We start from the raw sequence: 20,025 nt of genomic DNA on the forward strand, positions 1-20,025 counted from the left end.
GTTAGCACCAATTTACATTCTCACCTGTATTTTATGGGATGCCGCTTTCATACCTGCGCCAGTACTCAGTGTTAGAGTGTTTCTAATCTTTGCCAATTTGTTACATTTAAGAATGGTATTTCATTTTGGGACTGGTTCACTGCCCAGGTTGTGCACTAATATGGGCTTTGCCTAAACCTGAGTTTTAATCCCAGCTCTGGCGCGTTGTAACAAGATAGGTAACCCTTGTAAGACTCGGTTTTCTTTCTGTCAAATGGTGCTATTTATTCTGACTCTTTGGGACACTGGGTGGATTAAATATGTTCAGGTTTATAAAGTGTTTAACACCGTGCCTGTCTCAGAACAGCTAAATGGTAGCTATTAGTATGGGTGTGACAATTCAGCAATTACCAACACGTGAAGAGTTCCAGCCTTTTTTCCTTTCTCCAAGTCTTGGAGAGGATTCTGATTTTGCTTCATTGTGTTTCTCTCCCTTCCTTCTCTTCTGAAGAGCGGGGCTGCCATTCTTTTGGGCTTTTGTGAATTAGAGTTGGGAAGAATGAGCGAGGAGAACGACAAAGACACACTGGCCAGGGACAGACCACTCAAACCCCAGTGACTAACAACCCATGGGGCTGCCATTGTCTACAAGCAGACTGACAGTGGCTGGGCTCAGCTGGGTAGTTCTGCTTCAGGCTGTGGGCTCCCTGGGCATGGTTCCAGGGTTTATGCTTGATCTGGGGCCCATATTGAATGAGCAGAAAATACCCAGGGTGATGCTGTCATGGTAGATCACTGGAGCAAAAGGGGTCAGACCAACACCCACAAGCACACTTAAGGCCCCTGTTCCTTTTGCATCTGCTAATATTCCATTGGCTAAAGCAAGTTATATGGCCAGTTGGCCATCAGTGGGGGTGGGAAGTCTCCTTGTCCCACAGTGGGGGAGGGAAGGGAGTGAATAGGTGTTGAATGAATGATGCTAATTAATGTTTATGGAAAATTTCAGGAAGAGGGTGCTAGGTAGTGTGCAGTGTATAAAACGGGGAGGAAAGAAACGAGATTATGAGACACATTGGGTATATGTGAGATGTTACAAATCAGAATCTTTTTAATTTCTGGAAGCCTCTGGTTAAAAACTTGTTAATTAGTTTTGTCTGTTTGGCCTGGGCTTCACCAAATGATACATCCCTTTGGGACTGACCTTAGGTGTGATGGCTTTCATAGCGTCACATAACAGGAAACAATTACCATCTTTTCTACCGCTGCAACCTGCAAGCTTCTTTCTCTTTGGGTATTGTAGAACTTTCAAGCATTTCCTACTTCTTTTTCTTCCAATAGTAGAAAAATATGGGTAGTGGCTTCCTAATCGTGGCTTACCAAGTCCCCACGAGAAATGGGTCACACGTCCCATCGCCATCTCGTTTAAAGGAGGACAGACAGCATGCTTGAGAACCTTGTTGGACAGGAGGGCCCAGGGGCAGAGAATGAGAGCAGCCTGCTGCGTCTCAGGCATGACTCAGAAGCTCCAAATTCACTTACAGAACCTTCCAGTGAAATCAAATTGAGAGTGAGCGCAGGGCGTGACCCGGAGGAGATAAAGCAGGAAGAGATCTAATGAGAGGAACCATGTCATTTCAGTGGTCTTTATCATCTGTGCAGAAAGCTTCCCCTCAGCTCCCTGGAGATCATTTACCTGGAACCTGACAGGAGCCTAATATCTCTGATCTCCAGGTTTGCTTAGCTCTGCAGATGGCTGGCACATCACGTATAAAACATTACCCCGCATTCCTGCTGGTATGAGGGGCTTGTTCATAAATTCATCCCCAATTGTAATTCTTATTCGCTTTATGGGTAGACCAGCTGAACATGGACATAACAGCTCTGCTTAGGTCTCTAAATGTCATCTGTCTTTAATGTTATCCAACACATTCTTGTTTTGTTCCTTTCATAGAAAGCAATACTCTTGACCTCTTAAAAAAATCCAAGCCAAGAAGAATCATAGACTGTGTCAAGAATTGCACTACACGAGTCCACAGCCTCCCTAGAGCTGTGGTGTGAATCATCAGTGGCCTCGAAACCCATTAGGATTTCATTGGAATAATGGGCAATATGTACACCTTTATATACACAGTACACTTGAGTGTTTGGGGGAAGGGACTGGTCTGTAATTCTGTGTCAAGTCATTAGGAGACATTTTTTTTCAGAGTTTTTAAAGTCTACAGCCAGATTGGCTATCTTTCTCTATTTCCATACGAAGAAGGGAGTGTATAAACATAAAATCTTCTCTACGATTGTTTCTCCCTCACTCCCACCCCACCTGCAAAGCGTTGCTCTTTTTTTTTCTTTTCTGGAGTCTCATTATAAGCAATTTTTTCCTATGGTTAAAAGCTTAGACTCAGAAGTTGGATAACACAGGTTTGAATTTCAGCCATTTCTGCGACATTTAATAAGATACTTTACCTTTCCATGTCTGTTTCTTCTTCTGAAAATAATAGGACCTGCCTATTGAATGTAAGGTACCTGGTATATGGAAAGCCTCTTCACGTGGCCCACATGGGATTTGGGCTGTGGCCACAGGGGCAGATATTCCCCCCGCCCCAACCCTGGCCGGGTCCCACCTCAAACATCCACTGAGTGTCTCAGCTTTTCTACCTCAGGGTCTTTTCCAAAGTGGGGCAACTTGGAAATGCAGAGATTTAATTCTCAACCAACGGGAGACAGGAATCTGTGGGTAAATGTCTCATTCCCTGATTCAGAGGGATAATTTGAGGTGTGGTCTATGCGGATCCCAGAGGGTCACAGTCAGGATGAGCCTCAGTTGCCCACATTTACCAGCTCAAGAAATGCACCTTTTCATTGACTTCTCTCTAGCTGTTGCCTTTACATTCCCTCCCTCACTTCTGCTTCCTGGGATCACTTCCCAGTAAACTTTCTGCACCCAAGTCCTTGTCTCAAGCTCTGCTCTGGGGAATCCCAACTCATAAAACTCCTAATAAATATTTGCTGTTATTATTCTCATGGAAAAACTTTTCTAGTTCCAGGGAGACTAATGTTGGAACCAAAATTCAAGATGCACGTTGAGACTTTCTTTCTCATTTGTTATGTTACTTAAATAGAAAAATATTCAAATTGATAAACATTGCCTCATTTTGTACATGTTTGGTAAATCCTGTAAAATCAGACCATCCCCCCAATACTGGAAACTCATGGAAACTATGCTTCTCTTCCTTTCCTGGCACTTCTCACTCTTGCTTTGGGGAGGAGTTGGGCAGCTGGGGTGATGTGGGAGGCACTCAGGGGACTCGGTGCTATTTGCCAACTAGTCCAGAGGTGTTTTGTTCTGACAGATGGCTGTCTGTATTGATGTGTGCTACCTGAATGTCAGTCCTGGTCGTCAAGATTGACATTAAGTTCTCTAAACTCTTTTACCCGATTCCCTTTTGATCCCAACTACTGGCATTGGCAGGGCAAGTGAGGATGAAGATTCTAGCCAGTGACCATAGAACATCTTTCCCCCTCAGTGCAAAGCCAACTGGCCCATACCAGTATCAACTTTGACTTCATTGGCACCATGCTGTGACATTTGAGCCAACTGGCCTACGTGGACAGCTTCTAGCTTTACCACCTTCTGATCTTTCCCCCTTGGAAATTTTCATCGCAATTACTCTGGAGTTTTGCTGTGATCAGGCTTACAATTATATGGCAGGGAGCTGGACATTGTGGGGTGGGTTGGCACACCTCTTAGGATGGGCTAGCTTGGGCAAATGTCCTCCTTGCAATGCTCTTTTAAATTCAATCCCTCCCTGGCTTGGCCACAAAGGCACAAGCATTGCCAAGGTGACTTTATTATGTGTATCCTGGAGTATATTCCCTTTTGAGTATGTGGCTCCATTTCCTGGAATTATTATTTCTGGTAAGATTGGGGTTGATTTCTGGCTACCTAGTATTTTTCCAGCTGAAACATTTTATTCTTCACTTTGCCATTTCATGAAGCTTTATGAAAACACCCATTTTCCTCTTGGAAGGTCGTTTTCGAGGGTGTTACTGATTTCCAGCTTCTCTTCTCCCAGGCCATGGTGAGATACAGAATCAGAGACAAGTCGCAGCTCTGATGCTTATTGACTATAGGACTTTGGGCTTAAAACTGGATTTTTGTGAGCTTTTGTTTCCTTAACTGCAAAGTGGGAATAAAGATGGGACAGAAGTGATCGTGCAAATCAAAGTATGAAACAATCTAAGATATTCTCCTTTTTATGTTTATTTATTTATTTTGAGAGAGAGAGAGAGAGAGAGAATCCCAAGCAGGCTCTGCGTTGTCAATGCACAGCACAATGGGGGCTCAGTCTCACCAACCGTGAGATCATGACCTGAGCCTAAACCAAGACTTGGATGCTTAACTGACTGAGTCACTCAGGTCCCCTAAGGTATTCTTTTATTTGGCAAATATGAAAGGAACTCTCACCATGTCAGCCCTAGTTCTCACCTTAGGAAGCTATGGTTTAGTGGGGGAAAGAACCCATAGGCGATCTTAATGGGCAATTATGATCAAACTCATAAATCCTACAGACAGAGATAAATGCAGGGTGTTACTAGAGCACATGGGAAGGAAGCTTAACTCAGTCTTGAGGGCTCATGGAGGGCTTCTTGGAAAAAAACAGAAAGATTAGGAGTTATTAATAGTAATATTTAGTTCTAATTAGTAGGGTGCTTACTAAAAGCTGAATAGTATGCTAAGTGCTACTTCATTTAGATATCACAATTGTGCCTACTTAACCTCCATTTTATGGTTGAAGAAACCAGCTCAGAAAAGTTAAAGAAATTGCTCAAGGACACAGAGCTAAGTGGCATGGTCAGACTTTGAACTCAAGTTTGATTCCAGAACCCTTGTTTTTATTTTCATTCAAGAACCCTTGCTTTTAACAAAACAGATTATGCAAATCTGTTCCTGCCATGTCCCTGCTTAAAATTGACCATTTGTGAATTCTTAATGCTCACAGGATAATGACTAAACTCCTTACAATAACCAAAAGTCTCCTGCCTACTCATCTGGTCTCACCTTTCACCCTTCTCTCTGCCCCTGGCCCCCATGACTGTCAGCCTCAGCATCAGCTCATTAAGAATATACTTAGCTAAGTCTGAACTTGTCTTGTGGGCAATGGAGGTCACGGAGGTTTCCAGGAGATTGAGAAGGAGCAAGACAAGATCTGAAAAGTTTAGTTAGGAGAGAGTTGAAGCCACCCAGGCAGAGACACATGGGGGTCTCAGGTAAGGAAGGGGCAGGAGGGAAGGAGAAGGGGTGAATTGCATTCAATAGACATTCAGTAGGTAGAATATACAAATCATGGTAACTGATCATGTTGGGGAGTGAAGGAATGCAAGGGGTCCATGATGATTTCTGGCTTGAACAATGGGGTAGAAAGTACTAGCTACATTGAAGGAGGTATGGTTACTGCCTGACAGAAGCCAACAAAACCTGCAATTGTACTGTGTTTTCATTAAACGTATGCTGAAGGGTTCTGGAAATTGTAAAAAATTTCCCTTCCTGGTCCTTTTTGTTCTCTCCCTTCCACACTGGGTGTGAGAATTCACTGAAGAATGCAAAAAAAAAAAAAAAAAAGAGAAACCCAAAAAAACCATTTTCTCTGCACAACCGCCCCCCCCCCCCACCAAGTTGAACTACAAACCCACACAGCAGCAGCCTCCGATCAAGCAGTCAAACAGCTCTCAGAATTAAGCTTTTAAACATTAAAGTCAATCAAGCCCAAAGAATCTAGCGTGAAATGAAGAGGTGTTTCAAAGAAGTAGGCTGAGGTACTCTGAGCAAAACAACTTAAATTATTAAAACAGAGTTTTCACAGTGTGGGAAAATGTTCCAATAATGTCCGATTAAAAATGTAAATCTATTTACCTTCCAGATGGTTTTTTTTTTGTGAGTACTCTAATTAAAATCTACTGCTTACCTGTTTGTGAAAAAAAGTCAGTTACCTGGGGAAGGTAATCAAACCTAGGCATGCTGGAATCATTTTCTTGGCATTTGTCACTGAGTGAATATCTCCTGTGACTTTTGCCTTGTTAGTTAATTACTTTATAAATTTCCCTACTGAAAATGGAAATCTTATTCAGTGTTGGGTTCTTTTCAGAATTCAAGTGTCAAATGTTCATGTTATTTCAAAAGATGGTTTCTCTCTTCTCTATTCATTTCTTCCCCTCCCTTCTTGGCCCTGTGGTACATTTGTCCTACTGATATGACATTATGGTATTAAAATCGCTTTTATATCAATTAACTTGGATGTCTAGAATATAAGGTCAACAGGCTCTGGAGGCAGAATCATTCAGTTGGAGAAATAGGAAAGAAAAAAGTTCTTCCTAAGTGAGTGATCTTCAAGTGGATTTATATTCAACTGTGGCACAAGGAACAGCGGTAGATCATGTGTTTATTTACCAAATAAACTATTGTCTACATCAGCGCTGTTCAAAAGAAGTATGTTGTGAGCCTCAAATCCAAGCCACATATGAAATTAACATTTTTCCAGCAACCACATTAAGAAAGCATAAAGAGGGGCACCTGGATGGTTCAGTCGGTTAAGCCTACGACTTCAGCTCAGGTCATGAACTCATGGTTCGTGAGTTCGAGCCCTGAATCGGGCTCTGTGCTGACAGCTCAGAGCCTGGAGCCTGCGTTGGATTCTGTGTCTCCCTCTGTCTCTCTGCCCCTCCCCTGCTCACTCTCTGTCTCTCTCTTTCTCTCTCAAAAATAAACATTAAAAAGATTTTAAAAAAAAGCAGAAAGAAACCAGTGGAGTTAGTTAACTTTAATATTATTTTATTTGCTTCTATATATCTAAATATATTTCAACATATGATCAACATAAATCTTACTGAGATCATTGGCATTCTTTTTTGTACTGTCTTTGAAATCTAGTTTGCGTTTTGTACCTGGGGAGATCGTAACTCAGAATAGCCTCATTCAAGTTGGCAGTGCAGCTGCACATAGCCAAATGTAGCTGATGGCTACCACACTGGACGCTGTAAATGTATATAATTCTATGAGAATTTTTCCCCTGAAATTAATATGCCAAGAGTAGGCTTACGCTTTTTTAAAGTTTTTTTATTTTGAGAGAGAGAGAGAGAGAGAGAGAGAGAGAGAGCAGGGGAGGGGCAGAGGGGAAGGGAGAGAGAATCCTAAGCAGACTTCTCGCTGTGAGCATGATAAGCTTACACGTTTAATGAATCCACTTTTTCTCCCTTTCCTACTGAGAAAGAAAAAAAAAAATGTTGCCTGCTAGGAAAACTGGCAAAATGGCTCTGATGATAAATTGAAGGTTAAATTTGTTTTCCTATAATTGTTTCTTGGTTCCAGGACTGGTCACAAGTGAAAAATCACCCTTTTAAGGGTGTAGACAACTTCATTCAAGGGGCAGTAAAACTGAGGCATTAAAATAACAAGCTGCATGTTGTTTTTTTTTTTTTTTAAATGAGGGGTAAAAATTTCATCCTTTTTTCAGATGCTGCAACATTTTCATTAGGAAATGTCAATAGATGTCTCTTCTGTAAGCTAGGGACTATATTAAACATGAATTACAAGAATTCTGTTGGTTCCCAGCAGGATTTTTCTGTAGATTAGCCTGGTAACTTAAAAAAAAAAAAGTATGTACATTTGGCAGCTCGGGAATGATTTAATTTCTAGCTGGGAGACCTCTCCTGCTCAGCATTGTTTTGAGGGGTGGTGGTGGGAACTACAATAATTAGATGCATCCAGAAAAGTTTTCTAGGAGCTGAATTGTATTACATAAGAAATCAAGTTCTGTTGGATGTGCTGAGCGCCTTTACCTAGTGAGCGCAGTATCTTTCAAGCTGCAAACACATTCTGGGTTTTATGAATTGGGGATTTTTTGTTTTAGAAGGCAGTAAGGTTTGGTGTGGTGTTGTAGAAATTCTTTGGAACCAAAAGGATCTGACTTTGAACCTCAGTTTTCCCTGGGTTATTTTGAGCCCTCTCTTAAATTCTCTGGGACTCAGATTCCCTATCTGTGAAAAGAGGATTACAATCTCTAACTCCTTAGGGCGCCAGGGTGGCTCAGTCAGTTGAGTGCCTGACTTGGGCCCAGGTCATGATCTCGCGGTTTGTGAGTTCGAACCCTGTGTCGCGCCCTGTGCTGACAGCTCAGAGATTCTGTGTCTCCCTCTCTCTCTCTGCCCCTCCCCTCCTCACACTCTGTCTCTCTCTCAAAGATCAATAAACATTAAAAGAAATTAAAAAATCTAACTCAGAGATTATTGTGAAGATAAATGTGATCATAAATGTACAATGTCTGAAGCAGACACTTGATCAGTGATGATTCTCTCACACTGCCTTCCTCAGGGGACCAGGTAAGATTCAATGATGTTAAGTGTTCACTGAGTCAGTGTTTATGGTGGTCAAGCTGTCAGCCAGAGCTGGGGTCTAATCTGAAGGCTGGACTAGGGCAAGATCCGTTTCTATGCACACTTATATGATTGTTGGCAGGATTTAGTTGTTTGTCGACTGTTAGATTCAGGGCCTTAGTTCCTCACTGGCTGTTGCCTGGACATTTTTACAGTTCCTTGACGCTTGAGCCTTTCGATAAAGCAGTTCACAAAATGGCAGCTGGCAAGCAAGAGAGAGAAACAGAGAGACAGAAGGTGGGGTGGAGGATGGGACGCCAAGTGTTCTTGTAACCTAATTTTGGAAGTAACATCCCATACATGTGGCAGTGTTCTGTTTGTTAGAATTGAGTCACCAGTCCAGCAGTACCCAAAGGAGGGGATGACACGGAGTGTGAATATGAGGAAGTGGCATCACTGGGGGCCATCTGGGAGATTGTCTGCCACAAATTCCTAAAGCTTTAACCTTCACGTTTCCTGGTATTACTTCCCCCTCACATGTAGGTCCTAAGTCAGAAGAGATGAAGAAATCAGAGCTCTGAGTCAGGAGCTCTGGTAAATGCATCCCATAACCCTTGTGACACCAGACGTTATGCTGTGTGCTCATTGGTCGGTTTGATGTGTGTCCAACTCCCCACGTAGACTATGGACTCCATGAGGGCTCTATGGTTTTGCCCACTGCAGCAATCCAGAGCTTAGAGCAGTGTTTGGCACAGAGATGATTCTCAGCAAACGTTTGTCAGATAACTAAGGGAATGTGTGGGGGTCCTTTCGCTTTATGCGACAATTCTAGGAGGTTGGGTGCAACTATTATGCCCATTTCACAGGAAACTGAGGCTCAGATAAAGTGACTTTCTCAGCCTCCTGGTAGGACTAGGAGCTCAAGTGTATCGAGCCACCTCAAGCCTATTCCCTCAGTCATTTGACTCTGTGGCCTTCTCCTGATTATATGTCGGGGGTAGTGTGTGTGTGTGTGTGTGTGTGTGTGTGTGTGTGTGTGTGTGTGTGGTGTTTTTCAGGAAGGAAATAGTGGCTTTTTTCCACCAGATAGTCTCTCAATAGGCAGTTTCCACCACCCACTACAGTCTGAAGTGGAACAAGCCTTCTTCCTTGGCTGTATCCTCAAGTGAATTTCTGTGTTCTTCACATACAAGAGAGAGGAATGGAAATCACACGAAACAAAGGAACACTGCAGACCAGGGGATATGGAGCCCCTGAAAAACCATGAGCCACAGAGGTGACTCTGGAAGTAAAGCTTCTCATGCTACTTCTCTGCCTGAGAAGCTCCTTCTCTGCTGCTTACTCCTTGTTTGCAGTAAACTTTTTGTTTGTTTTTTAATTTTTTTTAATGTTTATTTATTTTTGAGAGAGAGACAGAGCGTGAGCAGGGAAGGGACAGAGAGAGAGGGAGACACAGAATCCAAAGCAGGATCCAGGCTCTGAGCTGTCAGCACAGAGCCTGACGCAGGGCTCGAACTCATAAGCTGTGAGATCATGACCTGAGCCGAAGTCGGCCACCCAACCGACTGATCCGCCCAGGTGCCCCTGCAGTAAACTTCTTGTAAATAAAGTTTTTCCTTAGTCCTTTTAGTTCTTCCTCTTCAAGCCTCTTGATGGTTTCAACTGTTCTTCAAGTTTGAGAGAGTCTTCTTGAAATTTGACAGGCCCGAATCTTAGATGCTTTGGAAGAAAGGTAGTGATGATGACAATAATAGAAAAACCAACTATGATAACAACCAAACTTATGTTTATTGAATGCTTAGCTATGTACTAGGCAACATTCTAAGTGTTTCCCATGTGTTACTTCATTTAAAGCATCCTTTAGAACCATGAAGTCAATCCTACACGTTACCTATTATTACACAGTGAATTACTCTGAAAGTTAGTAGCTTAAAACAGCAATACACATTTATGATCTCTGATGGCTTCTGCGGATCAGGAATTTGGGAGTGGCTGGGTAGCTCCAGCTCAGGATTTCTCACGAAGACTGCTTTCATCTGAAGGCTTGACTGGGGCTCAAGGTTCCACTTCCAAGATGGTTCAGTCCAATGACTGGCAAGTTGACAGGAAGCTCAGATCGTCCCCGTGTGGCCCTATCCACAGGGCTGCTTAAGTGTGGTGGCTGGTTTCCCCCAGAGCATGGGATCTAAGACACAAGGAAGAAACTGCTATGACCCAAGTGACCCAGCCTTGGAGGTTCCCCAGCGACCCCTCTACAGTATCCATTGGTCATAAAGGCCATTCTGTGGGGGAGGAGACTGTACAAGTGCATGGATACCAGAAGGCAAGGATCTTTGAGAGCCATCTTGGAGACTGGCCACCACACCAGCTACCTTGTAATGTGAACCACAACCACAACCGCAGCTACCTTTTCTTAAGCAATTACTATATGCAAGGTACCATGCCAAAGAATTTACATATACTGTCTCATTTCATCTTGAAGGCAGCCCTAAGTTCCAAATGTTCATATGATGCCTGTTTTACCCACAAGGAAATGGAGACTCAGAGAGGTTAATAACCTGCCCAAGGTCATAGAGCTAGTGTGAACAAGTGGGAGGAGCATGGGAGCACATCCCAAACACCTGAGCTCAAGCCCAGCAGTGCTGTTTCACCCGTAATGTTCTGGGAGTTGCTATGAGGAGTGATACAGAAATGTAGGGAGTGGTGGAGATTATACCGATGACCACAGAGGGACCAAGTCCCTTCACTTCTTTGTCAGCAATGGGAACCCATGTCAGAAGCACAAATACAAGGACAGAGTGTATCACTTGGCAAATAAGAGACAAATGCAATCTGGTTTTGATTTTTATTAAACCAAGCGTAAGAAAAAGACTTGCAACTCAGAAGACAGGCTTCTCTGAGACCTGAACAATTAACATTAGAACCTATCGTGTTTTCTGGAAACAGAATGCCCTGTGTTTTTGATGGGATTTTAAGAACTGGGAAAGGGGAGAGTAATGAAGTATAAAGAATGGTTTCACAGCCTGTCCCAACAGATATGGTGAGGAGGTTGGGAGTGATTCAGTATAAAAACAATTGAACTTCAAGAGGGCTTTACATTTCTTCAAATCATTTCAAAGACATTAGTACACTTAAAAGAAGTGTGTGTGTGTGTGTGTGTGTGTGTGAGAGAGAGAGAGAGAGAGAGAGAGAGAGAGAGAGAGAGAGAGAGAAAGGGATGTGGAGAGTAAGCAATGTATACTAAATCATTCCCAAAGTTCATGGGCCCAAAGGGACCTAAGGAAACAAGATCGTTAGCAGTGGGTCAGGTCCATTGCCCTTCTATATTCCTAAGGTTTGGAGGAAAACGAGCAGCTGGAGGAGAAATTACTTACCTTCTTGGGTATCATTTAAAAATTTTTTTGTTATGTTTTTATTTGTTTTTGAGACACAGAGAGACAGAGCATTAGCAGGGGAGGGGCAGAGGGAGAGAAAGACACAGAATCCAAAGCAGGCTCCAGGCTCTGAGCTGTCAGCACAGAGCCTGACGTGGGGCTCGAACTCACAGATTGTGAGATCGTGACCTGAGCTGAAGTTGGACACTTAACTGACTGAGCCACCCAGGAGCCCCTTCTTGGGTATCATTATCAAAAGCTAGGGACTTCCCGGAAAAAATGCACATGCCACCTCTACCTTTTTTGCATGCAATTTTAGGGGCTTTAAAACTCCCTGAAGCCCATGGGATAGTCTCTCTAGTGTTCACAGATCCCAGGATGTACTCCTTGAATGCTAAATTTTTTGGAGAATTTATTTATATTTTCCACACTAGACACACTACTTTGTAGTGTGGAACTTGTTAAACTTTCCTATATCACATCACATTTTCTCATTACTTTGAACTGTCATTGGTGTTTTAAAATTTTGACCTGATCCCCTTGAGCTGTCACGTTTCTAGACTAGAGCTAACAATGAAAAAGTCACTGAACCTCAGCATCCTCGAGCTTGCCTCCAGCGCACCCCCAAAGTGATGCCGGCATCCCCGCTATAACCTCCCTGGCTAGTTGTCCCAGCACCCACACCTTCTGGACTCCTCCAAACAGGTACAACTTATACACAGTACAATTCGCCCGTCTTCGGTGTGCCTTTTAGGGATGCAGTTGCATATGTGTTGACAAATGTATGATATTCTCTTGTGCCCCTTGCACTCATATCTTTCCCATAGCCCCAGACCCTGGTCACTACTGATCTGATTTTGGTCCCTATAGCTTAGCTTCCCTCCTCCTCCCGGGTCTTATAAATGGAATCATACAGAATGTGCCCTTTGGGGCTGGATTCTTTCTCTTAGCATGCGTTTGATATTCACTCATGTTTCATTACATGATATAATATAATTTGCTTATTCATTCACCAGTTGATGGACGTATAAATTATTTCCAGTTTGGGGCAATTGTTTGTATTCGTTTTTTTATTTTTGGGGGGGCGAGCGGTGAACTTGTTGGGGGAAGAGGTACTACTCTGTATCTTGATTATGGAGAGGCAGGACTACTCTGCATGTTGATGGTGTAACACAACTTTACATATTTGGGGAGGATCAGGAGGTGGTGGGTGGGGCGCAAAAGTGCCACAGCATTCTTCCACCATCTAAAACCCTTTGGCAATTTTCACCAGCGCCTCTCGGAGCTCCGACTGCATTTGAGCAGCTGTTCATTTTGCATCTGGGCGTAGGCCTTTACATTTTTTTTTTCTTTTCCGCAAATGGGGGCCCCAGTGTTCCACTGGACATAGGTAGACAAGATCCAGATGAAATAACTCTTAAAGGTGTTAGCTTCCCTACTCCACTTGTGGTTCTCAGATGTCAGTCTAGGAACCACCTAGACGCTTGTTAGAAAAGCAGAATCTCCGGCCCCACCTCAGACCCACGGAGTCAGAATCGGCATTTTAACAAGAAACCCGAGTGTCCAATGCATATTACAGTTTGAGAAGCACTGGTCGCGGTATTCTGCTCTTGCTACTAAAAATAAAATGCATATTTTCTCATAATATTTGGTCCTTTCTTCCAAACTTTTTCTGTCTCTCCCTGGAGTGAACTAATTTTATAGTTAAGTCAAGAACTCCAGCTTGGGTCTGGAAGGCGGTGAGCGCCGCATCCTCGAGGATGGAGGAGCTAAGGGAGGAGGAAAAAGAGGGGGCAGAGAACAGAGCCCGGGCTGTTGGAAGAGCCTCGAAGCCCAGGCGGGAGGCGGCGAGGCCAAGGGGGCCGGACGCTCCGCAGCCCCATCGGCGGCCCCTGAAGCCGGGCACGCGGGACAGGGCGCGGACGGCGCGCGCGGCGGGGCGCTGGCAAAACTTGGCTGAGCGCGGCCGGCGGCCGGGCCGGGGCGGGCGGGGCGCGCGGGGCGCGCGGGCGGAGGGACAGCGGGGGGCGGGGCCGGCGCGGCGAGGGGCGGGGTCAGCGCCGCGGCCGCGGGGGCAGCGACGGCGCCGGGCAGCGGGAGCGGCGGCCGCGCCATGTGGCTGTTGGGGCCGCTGTGCCTGCTGCTGAGCAGCGCCGCGGGTGAGTCGGAGGGCGTCGGGCGAACTTCCTGCGGGGCGCGGGGCGGGGGTGCGGCGGCCGGGCTGCGATCGCGCGCCCTCCCCGCGGCCCGGCTGCGTCTCCCGGGCGAGTGTGCACGGAGGGCGGCCCCCGGCGCCGGGCTGGCCGGGACCCGGGCGAGGGGCCGCGGCGGGGTGCGCGCAGTCCTATTGTGTGGGCGTGCGGGCCGGCCGGTGCGGAGGGCTGTGCGCGCGGGCGGGGCTTTGTGTGCAGCCCGGTTGGAGAGCCCGGCTGCTGCCCCGATTGGGCGTAGCTCCAGTGCGTGTGTGTGTTGTGTGTCTTGGGGAAGGGAGGAGGGGAGGGGAGGGGAGGGAACTCTTCCCTGATCCCATCTTCCCAGGCTCCCGGTGCTGGGCGCTGTGCGAGCCTCCCCAGGGCCTCTTCCCGCATCCCTCGCGTGCACCCTTGTGCCTCAGTTTCCCCCCTGGACGTCTGGCGGGTAGCATGGTGGCTTCTTTCCACTCCTTCCGGAGACTGTGTTTGGTTTGGGTAAAGAGAGATGATGCAGGGCCAGACCTGGGAATTATTAATCTTTCCCACTTATCCTGGGAGCAGAACGTTTGTCATCTGACCACCCCGAGTTGTTCCTCAGCGAGCGCCCAGACTGGCGAGGTGCCCGTTGAGAGTGCACCCGAGCTTCATCTGGAGGCCCTTTGGACCAGGCATCACCGCAGCGGGTGCATCCTGAGGTTCTGGGAAGCAGCAAGCCTCTTTCCCTTCCTGACAGCGTGCTGTCCCCTGGAACTTTTCTGCTGATGTGGTCACGCTCAGAATTCCAGCCCAGGAGCCCTTCCTCCTCTGCCCCGGCCCGCTGGCCACAGCTGTCAGCTGCCCCTCCTCAGCTCGGCCCGCCCCCTGACGTTTATTTCTGGGCAGCTGATGCCCAGAAAGTGGGTGACAGGGCCCAGTGAACTTTCTTCAGCAGAAGCATGCTTGCCTGACATTTGTGCTGTCCACTTATCTAATGTATGCCTGATTTCCCCAGATGCTTCTAGCTGTTTGCTGTGGAGGTGTCTGTGGTGGTTCATGTGTTGGGAAGTTGAGGCTGACATCACTCTGAGCTCCCCCACTCCCCTATGTGTGTTTGGAAAGAGAAATCCCCCTCCTTCCTTGAAGTCCCTGGTCCTGGTCATCCTCAGAATCCACTGGGCAGCCTTTCCCACCTCTCAGACCTGTGACATCATCCCCACCCCTGGTGACCCGTTTTGGTGTCTGTGGGTTTGCCGTGCCTTCCAGTGATGGTGGAATGGTGGTAGGTGCCATGGGTTTTTAACTCAGTCTGGGGGACAATGCCCTGTTTCTCCTGAACTGTCAGGCCAGTCCAGCGAAAGAGTCCCAAGGGGGCATTGGCAGCTATAGGTAGGTGTGAATGAGCCTGTGTGGGGGCTGTTAGAACAGGGAGCTTTCCAGGGCCTCTAAATTCATGCTCTCCATTTGCATAGCGGAGATGTGTCCCATGGTAACATCCAAGTAGGACAGTCTGGAAGCTGGCTCTTGTAGGTGTCCTCAGATTTGCTTGTGGCTCAGTGGACACTTTTTGCAATGCCCAGTTGGTACTTGGTTGCTTTGGTTGAGTCTCCATGTCTGTAAAAATAGCTGTGAAGTTAATTTTGTCCTTCTCTGGTCAATGCTGGTTATTTAATACATGTATTCGTATAAAATAGCGTTACAATAAACAGTCACAGTGGGGAGAGAGAGATTAGGGGTCACAGAACCTCCTGACTGTCCGTGGTGGTGATTTTCCATTCCCTGTGGTCATTGCATCAGTGTGGCTTTGAATCACCTTTACAGTTGTTGCTTTAGAAACTTCTAGGCAGGTTGGGTTGTGTGTGCATTTTTCGTGTTACATTAAGCATCATCCTTTTAGCATGGATTCCGCGTTGACCCAGTGTGTTACCAGAAACAGGTCTGGTCGTTTTTCTTGATGCCCCCGGGTGCCCCTGGCCTTCCAGCCTCTTAGAGAAGCCCATGTGTGATTCAGTTTGGGGTTCATAGTGGGACCAGAGACTCCACCCCTCTATCTCATATCCAGCTTCTTGGTCCTCTTCTGGGAAGTTGGAAAAACAAGAGAGCTTATAAAAGCCAGAACTTTGGATTTCTGTCTCCCCTTGGAGAGTCTGTGAAGAAAACTGGGGTCATAGTTAGTTGAACCCTACTCTGGGTTTCTTTGTAGGGCTGGGAGGCCACTGACATCTCAAGAGCAATCCGGAGGCCTTTGTTACTCAGGAACCCCAGACACCTCCGTGTGTTTTCTTTTTCTTCCTTTGTTATGTTGTTTGTGTCAGTGAAGTGAAGCATTGATTTTTTAGCTGTTGTTATGTTTTAATGTATCCTGTGAGAAAGACTCCGCCCATCCAATGTCCAGTTTCTTTTCCCGTGGTGGGCTTGCTGGGTTTTAAGTGCACAGATGGTGAGCCGTGTCTGATGGTGGCCGTGTCCTGCGGGTGGTCAATCCCGCTTCCCCCTGAGCGGACCTTTGCTTCCATTCCCTGGCATTCTCCTTCTGTCAGTGAACACGCTTGATTTTCCCCCCATGTGTACTCCCAGGAGTGTGAGTACTGACCTTTTCTCCTGGAAAGATCTACTTAATGGTGTGAGCGGGTAGATTTCATTATTATTTTTACCTAGTTGAGTAACATCGCAGCCCAGCCCTGGTAGATGAGACTGGGCACTGTGTACCGAAGTACAAATAAACACACCTTGTTGCTGTTCCTCTTCAAAGAGATGGGACAAAGGTTCCCTGCTGGGGTCTGAGGTGTTTTTATTTGGCAGCCCACTTAGGCCTTTGACCTTGATATGGGTGGGGGAGGAACAGGGGAGTGAATAGGAAAGGGCAGGATGGTCAATTCTGGGCCTCCAAGACTGGTGTAGACACCTTTTTACCAAAGTCTCCAGGGTAACTTGAAAGTGGGCTTGTATCTCACCTTCATGAAGCATTTTAGAAGAAGCTGGGAGTAGGAGAGTTTGTAGTCAAATAATCTCATAGTAAAGACTTGACCTTGCCCGTTTGCACGGGCCCAGGGAGAAAGGGGACCCAGTATTGATGGCAGGCACATATATGTGTGAGATATTTTGCTTGCCACTTTAAATGCACGATCTTGTTGAATTTTTTCAATGGTACTGTGTGGCAGGAAGTGATTTTATGGTTCACGAGAACTCATTCATACCCAGGATGCCGGAGTGAGGACTGATGCTTGGATTCTAACTCTGGCTTCTTGTTTGCAGGAATCATGCACACAGCTTCCACGCCTTTACTCCCACTTGCTTTTGTGAATTTAACAGTCAGTGAGATTGTTTCCATAAACACCCCTCCTCCCTAAATCTGTTCGCTTTGTGGTCACTGCTCTGAACTTACCAGTTGGTGTTCATGGGAAATACAGAAAATAAATCTCAATCCTTGAGGAAAGATGGAGCTTTTCAAAATAGCATGGGTCTGTTTTGCTGTGTTCATGGTGGGGAGGCTTGGTGGAAAGATACCATGGGCCATGGTTGGATTTCTTGACCTGAATTGTAATTACTTGGCAGGGGGGGGTGGAGAGTGAGGAGGGTTGGGTTGTTTTTGTTCATTGAGATCTATATGTATACATTCCCCCTTTATTTATATGTTTATTGTATTTTACAATTAAAAAATAAAAGATGCTATATGCCATAGGCTGATGGAACTATTTTTAACTGTAAGATAGCCCCTGGGGACAAGTTTTGTTCTTTGGATCCTCCGGGATCTGTTTTGTTTGTGGAGTTTTCTTGTTTGTTCTCTTTTCCTCTTTCTTTCTCTCTTTAGAGTATTTTGGAAATGGTTGGGCCATCCTAAGTGTGCTGGTTTTTCTGCCGGTGCCTATACCTGACCTCCAAGGAGATTTTTAAGATGGTTGTGTGTGTGTGCGCGCGCGCGCATGTGTGTGTGTGTGTGTGTGTGTGTAAGTAAAAGAGCTGTTCTTTCTTTGTAATTGTTGTAAAAGAATCTGCTCTCTCGGATGCTGAGGAGTACCTTTAAAAATGTTTGCTGGGAAAGCAGCCAGGTACTTTGAAGATGAGGCATTTGCTTGTCACATCATCTGCTTGATTTTTTTTTTTAGTCAAAAAAAAGTTTATTTATTTATTTATTTTGAGAGAGTGCTTGCATGCGTGGGGGAGGGGCAGAGAGAGAGGGAGAGAGAACCCCAAGCAGACCCCATGCTATCAGTGCAGAGCCCTACTTGGGGCTCGATCTCATGAACCATGAGAGCATGACCTGAGCTGAAATCAAGAGTCGGAGGCTTAACCGACTGAGCTCCCCAGGTGCCCCTGCTTGCTGTTTGATGTTGCTTACCAGAAGAAGTGGACTTTTGTGACTGGGGAGCCGCTCCGTCCTAGGGATGGCAAATGTTTCTTTCAGGTAGGATTGTTAGAGTTTCTGGACATGATTGCAGGGATGGGGTTGGTCTAGTGCAGGATTTCGCAGCCTCAGCTCTGTCGACTTTTGGGCTGCGTAGTTTGTTGTGGGGACTGTCCTGCCATTCTAGAACATTTAGCAGCATCGCTGGTTCTAGCCAGTAGCGGCTCCTTCCTCCTGGCCTCCCACACTTGTGACAATCAAAGATGTCTCCAGATGATACCAAAAGCCCTCTGGGGGCAGAATGCACCTCCCCCCCACCCCCGGGTTGGGAACCCCTAGGGTGAGCAAGCCCCCTTGCCATACACCTTGAGCGTTGTTACTGCTCATCCAAAATATCTTCTAGATGCGGTGGGTTGGGATGGCATTCTCCTTCCAAGGGGTCTTTTAGTCATCTGGTTTCTGCTTTCTGTTTCCACAGCCCCAGAAGTTCAATGTGAAAGTACAGTTGTAATTAGAACCGCCCAGCACTGACCCTTTCTCTCTCGCTTCCCCTTGTACCACAGCGAAAACTTTCGGGAGTTTTACATTGCAGATTCAGTTCTCCTGGGAGAGACTCCTGAGGAGGGTGACAGCTGACGCCAGAAGCCTCTAGGCTCCCTGAATGTGAAACTGGGGAGGTTCACCCTGCCTAGAAGTCCGCCTTGGGAGTTGTGTGTTGAAATCTTAACCCTGGAAGTCCCCCCTTCCTCTGCTCTACAGAGCAGTTACTGTTCTTCTCAGCTTCCCTCCCCTCCCTGTGATTCCTGCTTCCTTCCCATCAAAGGGCTTTACAACTTGGGTCGGTTGTGCAGGTGGCGGGGAAAACCATCTGTACTAGCGGCAAGATGGTTTTGGGGGAATTTTCATCTTGGACTTTGTTCTCTGAGGTCTTTTTAGAGTTTATGTGTCACTTTATAACACTCGGATTCCTTTAAGACACTTTGCCTTCCAGCTGTCATTTCCCTTTGTTCAGTGTCCAGCTTTCCTCAAGTGTTTTCCTTCCTTCTCTCCTCAGACCAGCAGTGTGCATTGTCTGCGGTCTTTTGTGCAGGAAAAAAGGAGGCTCCACGAAGAGGGATGCTGGGCTTGAAGGGAGAAGCGTGTGTTATCTTAGGTCAGGCACCTGTGCCTCCGGTCACGTCCTCTTCAGAGAGGCTTTTCCAGGGAGGAGCTCTTGCTTCCCAAGCATGCAAATGTGTGTTCCCTTTTGTCTTTGGATCAATTAGAAAATTCTTCTCAAAGTTTTACGTGGCTCTTCATCAGTGTGGCACCAGCTCTGCCCTGTCCATGCTTTGCTCGAGGGGCTTGAAGCTGCGTAAACGTGTTCATTGTCCTTGAAGAACCGGATGATCCAGTGATGGCAGTGGGGTTGTTTCCCTTCTGTCCTTATCTGGGAAGGCACTTGTCTGCAGGCACTGTTGCAAAGGCGTTCTGGATGTGAGGTGTACCGACGCGCACCTGGCCTTGATGGGAACAGAGCTGCGTGGACGTCACAGGGCCTCAGCACAGGTGGATATCTTGCCTTTGGGGATATGAAACGGATGAGTCCTTCTTGAACAGGTTTCAGAGGCGGTGGCCCCATTCTGACTTGCTTTCTTTTGCTTTCCAGTTAGAATGTTGGGTCACGCGTGTGGGTGTTCTAAAACTCTTGTGGCTCTTGGCTTCAGGGATTTGAAGAAGACGTTTCTTTTGTGGCTTGTGGGCAACAACCTTCTTTATTGTTCAACAGATATGTCATATTTCTTGTGTCTTTCGT

General features: G+C 46.2%; 1 protein-coding gene across 1 annotated transcript in view; it reads left to right on the forward strand.

Annotated features, from left to right (window-relative positions):
- The first annotated feature begins 13,830 nt into the window (after positions 1-13,830).
- Positions 13,831-20,025, forward strand: part of LDLRAD3 (low density lipoprotein receptor class A domain containing 3) — a 191,897-nt gene continuing 185,702 nt past the window's right edge. Inside the window, exon 1 of the mRNA XM_030332518.2 lies at positions 13,831-13,876. Coding sequence (XP_030188378.2) covers positions 13,831-13,876 — 46 coding nt within the window. The remainder of the gene's footprint in view (positions 13,877-20,025) is intronic.

The sequence above is a fragment of the Lynx canadensis genome, chromosome D1 (assembly GCF_007474595.2).
Source record: "Lynx canadensis isolate LIC74 chromosome D1, mLynCan4.pri.v2, whole genome shotgun sequence".
NCBI classification, from domain to species: Eukaryota; Metazoa; Chordata; class Mammalia; order Carnivora; family Felidae; genus Lynx; species Lynx canadensis.